The sequence below is a fragment of the Lepidochelys kempii genome, chromosome 1 (assembly GCF_965140265.1).
Source record: "Lepidochelys kempii isolate rLepKem1 chromosome 1, rLepKem1.hap2, whole genome shotgun sequence".
In the NCBI taxonomy this organism is placed as follows: Eukaryota; Metazoa; Chordata; order Testudines; family Cheloniidae; genus Lepidochelys; species Lepidochelys kempii.
In genome coordinates, this window is record NC_133256.1 from 62,905,568 (window position 1) to 62,919,985 (window position 14,418).

The 14,418-nt window shown below is 43.8% G+C and overlaps 1 protein-coding gene across 1 annotated transcript in view; it reads left to right on the forward strand.

The window, feature by feature from the left end:
* The first annotated feature begins 675 nt into the window (after positions 1-675).
* OLFM4 (olfactomedin 4) overlaps positions 676-14,418 on the forward strand; it is a 30,151-nt gene continuing 16,408 nt past the window's right edge. Inside the window, exons 1-2 of the mRNA XM_073346078.1 lie at positions 676-749; positions 4,217-4,369. Coding sequence (XP_073202179.1) covers positions 741-749; positions 4,217-4,369 — 162 coding nt within the window. The 5' untranslated portion in view covers positions 676-740. The remainder of the gene's footprint in view (positions 750-4,216; positions 4,370-14,418) is intronic.

Here is a 14,418-nt window from a genome sequence, read left to right on the forward strand (position 1 = left end):
AGACCCCTAATCATTTTTGTTGCCCCTCACTGGACTCTCTCCAATTTATCCACATCCTTCTTGTAGTGTGGGGCCCAAAACTGGACACAGTACTCCAGATGAGGCCTCACCAATGTTGAATAGAGGGGAACGATCACGTCCCTCGATCTGCTGGCTATGCCCCTACTTATACATCCCAAAATGCCATTGGCCTTCTTGGCAACAAGGGCACACTGCTGACTCATATCCAGCTTCTCGTCCACTGTCACCCCTAGGTCCTTTTCCGCAGAACTGCTGCCTAGTCATTCGGTCCCTAGTCCACTGCTTTCTTATTTCTTATTCCATAAGATGGCAGTGAGAGGGTATATATTACTTCAGCAGAAATAATGCACATTGTTTTGGACAGACTGAGCATTCGAGGCCTTTCATTGATCACATGAAGCTTTTTTCAAAGGAAGGACTCCACGAAACAGTGTTGTACCAGAAGAAACATTAACTGTCTCAGCAGTCAGTCAGAAATCCCAATCAACGTTAGAGCTGCTGTAGATGGCTTCCTTAACAAAATCAAAGTGTTTCAGAATACTGACAAATCCGGAATGTCGACTGTCTGTTGGGAGAGGGGGTCATGATTTAAATAGGGATGGGACATGTAGTGTGTTGCATTGTAACAGGTGTTTTTCTTTCCTTTCCCGACTATACCCCTTCCTACCTTGGTGGAATATCTGACCGAACCTCAGGCCACACTCAACAAACCTCAGTTTATGACAGAGGTATACCATTGTTTACTGTTCTTGGAAAGCTATAGTAAAAATCGTCATTAAGATAAGAGAGATGTGTGGTCTAGTATATTAAGCGCAAATCAGGTTGTTTAGAGGTCTAATCCTGGCTGTCACAGGACTCTGTGTCCTCTGTGCCAAATTGCTTAAGCTGAAACTTGAGCTCAGGATTTTCAAAATTAATTTCCTAAATTTAGGTTCCTAAATCCACATATAGTCACTGTAACCAGGCGCAGACTCACCGGCAGTACCTCCTGCTGGTCATCTCAGGGAATTAGCATTCCAGCCGCCGGAGCACCCTCTTCAGGCCGGTGTCTCGCCTTACTGCTGGCTCCCGTGTCCCCCCCGGGACCCCGGTGCCCCTTTCACTGGGTTCTGCCCCCTGGCAGTGCCCCACAGTTCTAGGTCTTCCCCTCCCAGGGGAACCCCCCACCCACTATCCCTACCTCGCCTCAGTCGTAGGCTCCTGCCAGTCACCAACTAGCCCCCGTACCCTGGCGCAGACTGCAGTATGAGCCACTCATCACCGGCAAGGTTGGGTTTGGACTGCTGCTTCTGCCTACCCGTGGCTGCCCCTGCAAACCCCGTGCCTAATAGGCCTTCCCAGGCCTGCAGCCTGGGGCTTTCCTAGGCCAGAGCTCCCAGGCTCCCTTGGCCTTTCCCCAGCCCTGCTCCAAACTGGGTCCTCTATTCAGGTCTCTGCAGCCAGATCCCTCCTTCTCAGAGCTAGAGAGAGTGCTCTTCTGCTCCTGGCCCGCTGGGTCTGTTTGGGGCATGGCCCCCAGCTGTGGCTACTCTGCCAATCAGCCCAGCTCTTCCCCTGCCCCAGCCCTCTCCCAGGGCTATCTTAAACCCCTCTGGGCCCGAGCAGAGTGTCCACTCCGCTACATCACCCAAATAAATGGCCTGGTTTTCAGAAATGCTCAGCACCCAGCAGCTCTCATTTACTTTATTAAGCTACAAATATTTGGACCAGGCTGAATAATATTTCTTTTAGACTCAGATACCTTTATGTAATACATGATTTAATTTTACAAACCGAACTTTTGCAGTCAAGTCCTTGCTACAGGCTAGGACAGTTTGCTCTCTGTTAAATACTAAATGAAGCCTATTTAGCTTTTAAAAATACACACACCAACCAACCAACCAACCAAAAAGAGCCAAACTTCAGCATATTTTTAGGTAGGACTTGGAAAGATGTTATGACCAAAATTAATAATTCTATTGACATTGCACTGTGATCAAAGGACTCAGGGACCCAGGAAGATCTTAATAAATAATAATAATAATAATTAATAATAATACTGCTTATGGTTTCATCAGTATCATGAACCCAGCATACTATAATGTCAATGGAAGAAATGAAACAATTCTGTCAACATCATATTAAGTCTGAGGAAGCTATGAACTTGATGTGATGTTAATGTGCAAAGGCCTTGAAATCTGCAACCATTGTTCATGCTGAATAGTTCTACTGAAACCTGTCCCTCTAAATTCCTGCTAAACTTCATCAACCTTTAATTCTTAGTTCTTATAGGAGTTCAGTGATTCAACCTATTGATGCCATTTATTTTTTTGGAGGAAGGATAGTCTTATGGTTAAGGCACTAGCCCGGGGCTCAGGGAATTTGGAATGGTCCAGTGGTTGGGGCTTTGGAGAGCTGGATTCAGATCACTGCTCTGCCACAGACTTCTTGTGTGATCTCGGGCAAGTCATTAACTTCTCTGTGCCTCAGTTCCCCGTCTGTACAATGGGGATAATAGCACTTCCCTACCTCACAGAGGTGTTGTAAGACAAATACATTAAAGATTCTGAGGTGCTCAGATAGTAGGGAAATGGGTGCCATAAAAGACAGAATTCTTGCCCCTGCCACATGTCATGTGTGATCTTGGCCAAGTTACTTAAACTTTCTGGGTCAAATGCTGGCTCCCGTTGAAGTCAACAGCAAAATTCCCATTGCCTTCAACGGGGTTCCTCATTGGTAAAACAGGGATAACAATATTTCTTCCTCCCACCCTTTAGCTATCTTGTCTATTTAGACTTTAACCTCTTTAAGGCAGGGGCTGTCTTTTAGTATGTATATGTACATCTTCTAGCATAATGAGGCCAAACCTCAGAGGGGGTAACTAGGCACTCCTACAATACAAATAATAATTTTTTAAAAAGTAGTTGAATTCATCCATTGACGTCTGGTGGGTTTTTGATAGTTTAAATCCACTTTTAAAAGAGTTATTTAATTTATTAAATAAACATAGATAAAGGGCAGTTTGTAATCTGTCTGAGGGATAAAATAATGCCCCCTCCCTACAGGCTAGCACAGATGGGGGCCTTATCAAAGGTAAGTACAATAACCGTATTTGACTGTTAATTGGATGTTTTCCTCTCTGCTACTTTTTTCACCATTCCTGCTGAGCAGAATTCAAATCCAGTAAAGTGAGGAGTCTGAGGGTGACAATTCCAAAAGCACCTAAGGGAGTTACGAGCCCAAGGCCCATTTTTAATAATGACTGAGGCCCAGATTTTTAAAAGCTATTTAAGCGTTCCTGCACTCAGTGTTGCAATGTCTAACCAATTTAGGTGTCTCAATTTCATTTTTAAAAGGGATTTAGGAGCCCAAATTTAGGGATTGTGTTAATCAATAAAGGAAGCACTGAATGTGGAACAGAAGCCTGTTTATCTCACTTTATTGGAAGTGGACAAATTTAGTCATGGTACAAAACTACTCATAAAAGTGATATTCAACAGCCAATATTTTATTATTTTTTAACTCTAACTGCCCCAATTTAAAAACTTGTTTATACCTCTGTGCACTGATGGAGCAGTGATAAATGTCCCTTACTCCACTCAGTACCCTTCAGTAGCTGGCATAGCAGCTCTCATGTGAATGTGGTTGAGTATACAACCTGTTTACCAGGGCTAGCTGAAAAATATCAAATGAATCATATTCCCAATGGGGAAAATAGGGTTTAGTCAAAATCAAAATTTTCCATGAAAATAGATAAATTTCTATGGATTCTTCCATCAGTAAAATCCAAACAAACTTTGTAAAGTGCTTTGAAATTAATGGACTAAAAGCACTAACTGGATCTGATGCAAAGACCATTAAAAACAATGGAAAGACTGCCAATAAGATTTAATATTATTATTTCCTGCTCTGCCATTGACTGTCTGATCTTAGAAAAATCACTTAACTTTCCTGTACCTCAGTTTTGCCAGTGTTAAAATGGTTATAATAGAATTTAACTACCTCTATAGAGGTGGGGTGAAGCTTAATGAATTAATATAGGAAAATACTTTGAGTTTATTGGAAGAAAGTTGTAATGAATAAATGCTTTCAAGGTCAGTATTATTATAGCTCAACTTTTCCCTGCCTGGGGACTGTTGTCAGTCCTTTGCTGTTGTTTCCTAGTAGCATATTGACAATTTTTTATTTGCTTTCTGAAACAAACTTGTTCTTACAGCCATTTGCCAATGTAACCGGCTCTTTGAATGAAAATGGAGTGTGCCAATGCTCAGTGTACCTGCCAGACACCACGTTTCCTGTGCAGAAGGTCGAGATGCTGGAAATCACAGCCCAAGTGCTTTCTGAGAAATTTGAAATAGAACTTACTAAAGTAAGGATTTTTGGTTTTTCTTTAAAAAAAAAAATTTACCAGTCCTATTGTTAGTGAATGTGAAACACTCTAGCAGTCAGAACTTTGCAGGGCCTGCCTTCCAAGCAATGGCAGCAAGGGGCTTGTAAAAATTGCAAGGAAAAGGGTGACTAAACATAAAATGTTCAATATTGTAGCATGCAAGCAGGGCCTTATAATAACATAAGTTTCAAATATCCTCAGGCCTCATTCCTGGGCCTATATAGGCAGTCCCTAGGGAGGTGCGGGGTCCGGGACGGAAGTGATGGATTCATCTCTTCCAGGACCGACTGCGCTGGCCAATCGCACTGGCCTGTGGGGCCCCCCAAAGCATGGGGCCTGGAGCGGTCGCCCCAATTCGCCCTACCCAAGGGACATGGTGTTCTTGGAAGGGTGGAGGAAGGGCTATGCTACTCTTTATTAACCATGGAACAATCTTGTTGGCTTGTAATTGCTATATACAGTCACAGAGGAAGCCATGATTCCTGCTCCCTCCTGTGTTATTACTTGTATGTAACCAGCTTAAGGGAGGGAATGAGAGAAAAGAGAGCAAATGTCAGCTCAGCCCAGGGTGAAGCATGGGCAAAAATCCACCCCCTCACCTCCTCCATTCCCTTAACAGTTGAAAAAAAATCTGTTATTTTCTCTGTCAACATCTGATGCTCTGGCAATGACTACTGAATTATGCATTCTAGTTAAAGACAAACTCCTTATCCTTACACTACTTTGCTTGTTTGTTACAAGGATTCAGATCTCATTTTTCTTGCAAAAATCAGGCAAAACTAGGGGACTACAGTGGTTTCTTGAGAGAAGGAGAACCTGCATTTGATTTTTGCTGGTAGATGAATATTCAGGGTTTACATTAGGTGTCCATGAGAAAGTGTTTGACTTTTCCAGGAGCCAGACATCTTAAAAAATGAAGTGTCCTTGAATTAATCAGTAGAAAAGACACAGCAGTAAATTATAAATTCTAACCATAAATATTCATAACTCTCTTCTAGTATAATCAAGAATAGATAAGAAGTTATGCATAAAAACACAACAATGGGGGGCATAATCCTATAGAAAGTCTTTTCAGTTAAAATAATTTGCTTTGAAATAACTAGCGCAAACGATGACATACATTCAGTTGTCAGTGGAGATATGAAGGGCAATTTGACAAATCTCAGTACCTCTCAGCACAAGAGTTACCTGATAGCTTTAAGAGGAAAATGGAACTTGACATTAATGATCCATGAAAACACTAGGTATTTAAGGGCCCCAAAGTGCTCCCATTGTGGTCAGTGGCAAAATTTCAATAGCTTGCAACAGGACAGGATCAGGTCTATAATTCTCATCCTGAAACTTGGACTAATTTTGCAAGGCCCTCCCGAATCCGAGAGGATTGAAATAAGACTCAACTGAAGCCAATCTCCTGTTGAAGTGAAACTCTGCATTGGGAGTTTGCCTGAGTAAGGACCAAGTATGGATGGCAGGAATTGGCTGATTTTTTGAAACCCTGTAGCTGTTCTCTATTAAAAAAATGGCTGGACTCTAGTGACCTCAGCTGATGTTGTTTTCTCGAAGTCAATGGAGCTCTGGCAGTGTATACCAGTTCAGGAGTTGGCCCTCACTTTTCAACTCCAGTGGTAGATACCAAAAAAAATCTTGACCTAGTCTGAGTTTCACTGCACTTTATCATGTTGTGTCTGATCAGCCAAACAGTGTTGCAATGCATCGAGTTAGATATAGTGTGACAGATCCTCCAATGTGATCCAGGCAAAGAGATATCAGGTCAGAAATGAAAACAAACAAACTGTATTTTTGTTTAACTATGGGGGTGTTACAATTTCATAGATAATTATTATGTTGCTTGACTATAGAACGAAAAAGATACCAGGCATTGACCTGTTCATCTCTGAGCTCAAGTAAAATTGAAATGTCTGGAGAGGGGCAGAAGATGCTTGAATCTATGTGCATATTTGTACTTGTCTTATGTAAACATATTTCTCAGGCTCTCTTTAAAATGAGTTTTTCACCTTTCTAGTTGTACAGTTACTCCTCAGTGTGTAACCCAATGTACTGCTTGTTTCCTGAAAATACGTATGGACAAAATGAAACAATAAAACCAAAAGATCTCCCAACTCATCCTAGCGTTAGAGGGGTCTGAACCAAAACTCTGGGTTCCAAGCACCCCCAAACTATGGGGATGTTCAGATCCCCATCCAATTTTGCAACCCAGACTCATCTTTACACATTATGGAGTGGAAGCGACCACTGAACTACTGTGAAAGTTGAAACAACTAGGCAAATCATAAACACTTGGATTTGGGTTTTGAATCTGAGAACCACTTTACAAAGAGGGTTGGAATAACAAACAGATCCTCAAATAATTTAAATGGATGAAGCACCACGGAAGTTAGTTTACAACTTGCTAATTTACACCAGCTGAGGATGTGTCCCAAATGCCATAACTACATTTCACCATCCCATTGTGGTTGGGTTCAATCTTGACTTACTTGCTTAGTCAAAACTCCATTTGAAGCTAAGGGGAGTTTTTCCTGAGTAAGACTTGCAGGATCCAGCCCTTTAAGAGGTGCTATACATGCATTAGAAGTCCTAGATATACAACCTGATTGAATCCCTAAGCTTTTGTCTGATTGTAGGCTGCTACTTCAACAAGCAAAGGAGGCCCTTTTATAAAATCATCAGGCAGTGAATTTCACAGACAAAGAGATACTCCGATATTCCAAAGCAGTAAAAAACTGTAGCCTGAAAATGTTGGACTAATTTTCTCATCTGTAATTTGAAACTTTGCTAGCATAATTATCATGATGAAAAAATTAACCTGTTAGACTAATGCGGGAATCAACTTTTGTTCGCAACAGTGAAGAGGAGTATGGCTCTCTTTGTGCACCTCATTAAAAGGGAAGAATAGCAACATGAACCCCATGGGAGAATTTGCCTTTCAGTGCTTTGACTACAATGCCCAGAACATGCTCGGGCAATAAAAACAGGAAGAGCAAACACACCTGCCCAACAGAGATGAAAAATACATTCAAAACAGATTATTCTGTTGGAAATATTCCTCTTGATCTGAGCTGGGTTATATGACATGCGGGTGGCATGCTCACCATGTGATCACGGAGATCAGACTTGCCTGCGGCCAATGCACTTGCACGTGAATTGCTTGCTGATGTCATTTCTATCCCCCTTTCCCTCCCTCTCCATTCTTTTTCATTTTATGTCTTCCTTCTGCTTCCTCATTCCTCCACTCCCACCCTCCACCTGCATGCTGGAGGAGTGTCTGCTTGCATGCTGAGTAACCTGTGTTGATAAATACCAGTTTTGGGTAACTGACACAATAAATGAACATTACAGATTTTCTCCCTGCCCTTTTCAGGCCCTTAGTGTGACAATGCTTGCAAAGCAGGAAAAACTAGATAGGAATTATTCTTACGCATGCCTAAAATAGATGAATTTTATATTTCTTTAATGGTGAAATTCACCCCCTGCAGAGGTCCACCACAAGGCCTATGCACTGCTCAAACCCCACTGCAAAGCTCTGTGATGAATGCGAGATGCATGCGAGGTGAATATTGATCTGTACCCCAAAATGTGGTTTATGTACTAGATTTCTGAGATGGTATGTTGGCCTGTTTTAGAGGGAGCAGATGGTTTCAACACAATCCCCCACAGGTAGATACAGTCACAAGCTATTAAGGCAAAATGGGTCTAACTGCCAAGCAATAGAGCAGCCATCATGGGAGGCATTCTCCTAGATGGCCCAGCTGGGCAACTGGGAAAAAACAGTCTGAGTCAGAAGGAAGACAGGGCTGTGTAACACACTCCAAATAGGGCTTACGTAGTGCCTCTGCCTTGTGCTGGCCCTCTGCATTTTGCCCAAATTGAAAAAAAAACAGATCAATACATCTGAGAAAACCAAAACTCCTGGGCTCAGGCCTGAAGCTCTTACTTATGAGAGTAGCCCTTACTTAGGCTGGTAGTCCACTGAGTTCAGTGGATTGCAGATTTGGCATATTTTTGGTGACTAGCTTTTCTTTTAAAACATTTGTTTTCTTTGAATATTTTAATATTATTAGCATCGGGATAGATACCCACATTTCTGAATGTTTGTGCCTGTGATATAGGCAATTGCACACATCAGTATGCATTTTCTCCACATGGTTGCCACTTTGTGCTCACTGGTTTGTAAACACAAATGCATTTTTGTGCATGCGGTGGGGTCATGTGCAAATTTTACAGGCACAGTTTAGACACCAACTTTTAAACATCTTCCCCACAGAGATTACTGGGGAAATCTCCCAGCTCTCACTGGATTTTTGTGAGTAGCAAGGTAGTCAAAATCCATCTAAATCCTCTATTCAAACAACATGAGGGTGGTGAAACACTGGAATGTGTTACCTAGGGAGGGGGTGGAATCTCCTTCCCTAGAAGTTTTTAAGGTCAGGCTTGACAAAGCCCTGGCTGGGATGATTTAGTCAGGGATCAGTCCTGCTTTGAGCAGGAGTTGGACTAGATGACCTCCTGAGGTCCCTTCCAACCCTGATATTCTATGATTTTATGACTCTATGAACATGGATCTTGCTCTATGGACTGGCTCATGTGAGGGTGGAGGTAGGGAAATTTAGACATACCTATGGTGAACGTCCAGTCAATTAGCTCCATATATGGAGATAAATTTAAACAGACACTATTTGTTTTGATTGCCAAGTACAACACCTTTAATCATTCCTAAGCTTGAATTTACACAGGACTAAAACTATGAGAGCCAGATCCTCAGTTAGTGTAAATAAGGGACTCAGCTGGTGTAACCAGGAGATATTCAAAGACCTGAAACTCAAAAAAGAGTCATACAAAAGTGGAAACTAGGTGAAATTACAGAGGATGAATATTAAAAAAACCCAACAGAAGCACGAAGGGACAAAATTAGAAAGGCCAAGGCAAAAAACCCCAAGATTAGAATAATAGAATATCAGGGTTGGAAGGGACCTCAGGAGGTCATCTAGTCCAACCCCCTGCTCAAAGCAGGGCCAATCCCCAATTTTTGCCCCAGATCCCTAAATGGCCCCCTCAAGGATTGAACTCACAACCCTGGGTTTAGCAGGCCAATGCTCAAACCACTGAGCTAGCCTGAGACCTAAAAAGTAAGAAGAAAACATTTTACCAATATATGAGAAGCAAGAAGATGACCAAGGACAGGAGAGGCCCATTACTCAATGAGCAGGGAAAGACAATAACAGAAAACACAGCAATATCTGAAGTGTTAATTGCCTTTTTTGTTAATATTTTCACCAAAAAAATTAGCACTGATTGGATGACTAATATAGTGAACATCAGTGCAAATGGGGTAGGATCTGAGGCTAAAATAAGGAAAGGACAAGTAAAGAATTACTTAGACAAATTAAATGTCTTCAAGCTGGCAGGGCCTGATGAAATACATCATAGAATACTTCAGGAAAATATTGAAAATATTGCTGAGCTATTAGCAATGATCTTTGAGAACGCATGGAGGATGGCAGAGATCCCAGAGGCCTGGAAAGGGGCAAATATAGCACCTGTCTATAAAAAGGGCATGAGGACAACCCAGGGAATTATAGACCAGTCATCTTAACTTTGGTATCCGGAAAGATAATGGAGCAAATAATTAAACAATTTGCAAGCACCTAGAAAAAGTGAAAAGTAGCAGTCAATCTGAATTTGTGAAGAAAAAATTATTTCAACCGAATATCCTTCTTTGACAAGGTAACAACCCTTGTGGATAGTGTGGACACAGCAGCTGTGATATATCTTGATTTTAGTAAGGCTTTTGATACTCTCTCACATGACCTGCTCATAAGAAAACTAGAGAAATATAGCCTAGATGAACCTACTATAAGGTTGGTGCACAACTGGTTGGAAAAGTATATACAGAGAGTATTTATCAATAGTTCACATTTGAGCTGGAAGGGCATATTGAATGGGGTCCTGCAGGAATCTGTCCTGGGTCTGGTTTTATTCAATATCTTCATAAACGATTTAGATAATGGCATAGAGAGTACACTTTTAAAATTTGTTGACAATACCAAGCTGGGAGGGATTGCAAGTGCTGTGGAGGACAGGATTAGAATTCAAAATGATCTTGACAAACTGGAGAAATAGTCTGAAATAAACAGGATGAAATTCAATAAAGACATATGCAAAGTACTGCCTTTAGGAAGGAATAATCAATTGCACAAATACAAAATGGATATGACTGCATAGGAACACGTATTGCAGAAAAGGATCTGGGGTTATGTGGCATCAAAAATGAAATATGAGTGAACAATGTAATATTGTTGCAAAAAACCTGAACATCTTGCTGGGATGTATTAGCAGAAGTGTTGTAAGCAAGATACGAGAAGTAATTCTTCCATTCTACTCAGCACTGATAAGGCCTCAACTGGACTATGGTGTCCAGTTCTGGGCACGACACTGAAAAGTTGTGGACAAATTGGAGGAAGTCCAGAGGAGAGTAACAAAAATGATTAAAGGTCTAGAGAACATGACCTATGAAGAAAGATTGAAAAGATTGGGTTTGTTTAGTCAGGAGAGGAGTAGACTGAGGGGGGAGGTGAAAACAGTTTTCAGGTACCTAAAAGGTTGTTAGTGGTTAAGGAGAACAATTTTTCACCGAGGGACGTACTGGCCGCTGCTTCCAGCAGCTCCCATTGGCCTGGAGCAGCGAACCGTGGCCACTGGGAGCTGCGATCAGCCGAACCTATGAACACGGCAGGTAAACAAACCGGCCCGGCCCGCCAGGGGCTTTCCCTGCACAAGCGGCGGAACAAGTTTGGGAACCACTGCTGTAGGCAATATCACCAGGACAGTAGAATAGCAAAGCTCTAGTCTTAATGAAAAACTGTACCCATGTCAAATTTTTTAAAGTCCATTTTGGAGCTGTCCTCTTGATTAAAATAGATCTGAAAAAAATTGTGACCGGTGCAAAACACTCTTAATTCATGTTAAGATAATGCAAAAGTTGCCAAATTGATTTTTAATCCAACAAATTAATTTTAAGTCTGAGAATATGCATGAGCAATTTCAATCCAGAAGGTAATATTTAGGGAAGTGATAAGCACCTGAAAATTAGGGCTTATAATGGAAATGTGTTCTGAGTCCGTAATTTCAGAGTTGCTAATTTGACACAATAATATAATTCTATTTATTCCTGTTGAGAGATACTTCTTATCTTTTGGAATGCCATTAAGGAAAAATGGGTACAGTTTTAAATCATGTGGGAAGAAGATTATATCTTTTCCAAGATGTTCCATTTGTAAGCGCCAAATCCACATAGTGTTCTTGACATTCTTCTTCACAATGTTTGCACCGTGACCTTTACATTAGTAGATACATGTGCAAACGTATATTTCTCCAGCCATCTGTTTAGTGGTTCCATGTCTGAAGAGGCAGCTGGGCAACAGTTATTCGACCTAAAGGCTAAAATAACTATTTCATCTCAACTGGCCTTCATGTAAATCAGTTTCAGGATGGATGGATCGGATTTGTAATAGTTCACTCTGCTAAAATATCCCCTTCTTCAGGGGACTCAGTTAGTTCTAATGCAGAAAAGGTTGGGTACTATTTGCAGAGTGGTGGCCTGACCAGTGCCCCCTGAAGTCAACAGAAAGTCATCTTTGGGAAATTGCTGGATCTCTCGTTACCTTTTCCAGCCCCAGAGAGTACATCTACACAGCAAGGGCAGGCCGCAGCCGTGAATCTGAGCCCCAGGCAACAGACTCAGGTTTGCACTGCGTGCTAAAAATAGCTGTATAAGTGGTGTGGCTCAGGCTGGAGTGCAGGCTCTGAGGCCTAGGGAGGGGTTTATTTTTTAGCACTGCTGCTTTTAGCCTGGCAGTAAGAGCCCCCCGTCTGTCGACAGGCTCGGAGACATACCCCAACATTCTTCACGTACATCACTTATTAGAAATAGTCACTGCAGATTCCTTGGTGGACTCTGGCCCCTGAAATTCTATATAATCCTGGATAAAGTTAGCTCCTAGAGGGAACATTAGTGAGTGTAAGTGGGTGGCTTGCCCTGTACAGGCCGGAGGGCCTGGGGCTCAGGGCCGGATTAACTTTTTGTGGGCCTGGTGCCAAACATATTTATGGGACCCCTTGGGGACAGTGGAGCATGGCGTGGGGAGGTTGGTCCCCAGAGCGAGGGGCTGGCCAGGGGCAATGGGGCATGGCACAGCGGGGGTGGCCCCACTCCGCCCAGCCCACTGCAAGGACACAGTTTACAAACCGGCAGTAGCCAGACGCACAATGGCTTGTCTGGCCCTGTGCTGCCAGCATGCCACTTCCCTTTGGGGGTGGACCTGGGCTGTGCCCCACAGCTCCCTGCCCAACTTCCCCCTACTCCCTATGCCCAATGTCCCCTGGATCTGCTATGCCATTTGTGGTGCCCCTCCACATATCCCCCACCACCAATGCACAGTGCCCTGCACACCACCACCCTGCCCAGTGCCCCCCCAACAACCCCCCCACAACTGTCCAGCACCCCCCAGCCCGACCACAACTGTTCAGCACCCACACAAAACTCCCACTCCCTAGCACCCTAACACACACAGATCTCCCCCTCCTGCCACTGCCCAGTGCCTTTCCCCACGGCCCTATCACCACAACTACACAGCACCCCAAAGACCCTCCACTGCTCAGCACCCGAACACACACAGACCTCCTCCACCACCCAGAGCCCCCCACAGACCCCCCACTGCTTAGCACCCCAAAACGCATAAACTTCCCCCACTGCCCAGCACCCCTGCCCCCTCACAGCCCAGCACCCTGCACTGGCCCCCCCAGAGATCCACTCCCCTCGTGCCCTGCCCCCCTGGCTGAACTCACTGCTGCTGGGAGGTGACTGTGTCTGCTGGGCTGAGCCAGCAGCATGGCTGGGGCTGGTCCCATTCCTGGGGCAGGGAATTACTCTCGCCCCTTGGGAGCAGCATGATCACCCAGGCAAGGGCCTGCCCCTGCCACGGACAGACTCTCAGGACCCTCTTGCCTAGAGGGGCCCAGCCAAGCACCCCACACTGCCTCTTCCCCCCTACACTGGCTGAGAGTGGCCAGAGCCGGAGCTGCACTGGGGTCTGGCCAGGGGGCAGAGAAGAGCCAGCGGGCTGGTGGGGCCTCAGGGCACAGTGCAAATGGAGAAGGCTGGGCTGGGGCGCCTTCTGAGTGTGGGCCCAGCACCTTGGCACCATTGAAAACCTGGTGTTGCTGGGGCAGCCAACCCCGATTGCTGAAAGAGGGATCAGGAGATTCCCCTATAAAAAGTAGCTGGAAGCTGAAATGGGGAAAACTCAGGGAGACCAAAGACTGCTGGGAGTGAGGAGGCTCCAGCAGAGTCCTGGGATTTGTGACTATGGTTTGTCTATACCAGTGGTACCCAACCTTATTACACAGGAGTGCCACATAAACCTTATGTGGGCTAAACAGATTCTACATATTTTAATAAGATTTAAAGTCACATGTATTGATTTATATTTGAAGTTTAACTTGTGTTGTGTGTCTGTAGATAGGTTGTTTCTATGTACAGTATTGTCTATTTACACACTTGTGTAAACTAAAATGATGTAAGCGTGATGACCAAACGCTAATGAATCGGCCACTAGTATATTGTGTTGAAGCAGGCCTCAGGCTTTATGAAATACTCTGGTGGGCTGTGTATGGCCCACAGGCCATAGGTTGGGCACTCCTGATCTACACTGTCCAGCAGTTTGGATCACGGGTGTGTGAATAACAGTGCAGCATCTTGGTGCACATTGCAACTCACTTGTGTGGATGTTGTGGGTGCAACCCATAAGTTTCCTAGTTTGCCTTCATGGAATCCTCTTCAAACAGGACTACATTAATGGGAAGAAGGAACCTTTTAGTTTGCACCCCAGGCATCCACACAGGGAAGTTACAGAGCAGCACTTTGGTGCGCCCTGCAGTCTGAACCACAGGGCAGTACAAATGTAGCCTAAGATTTCAGCTAGGAAGTACTGGCAGTAGCCTGCTAAGGCAGG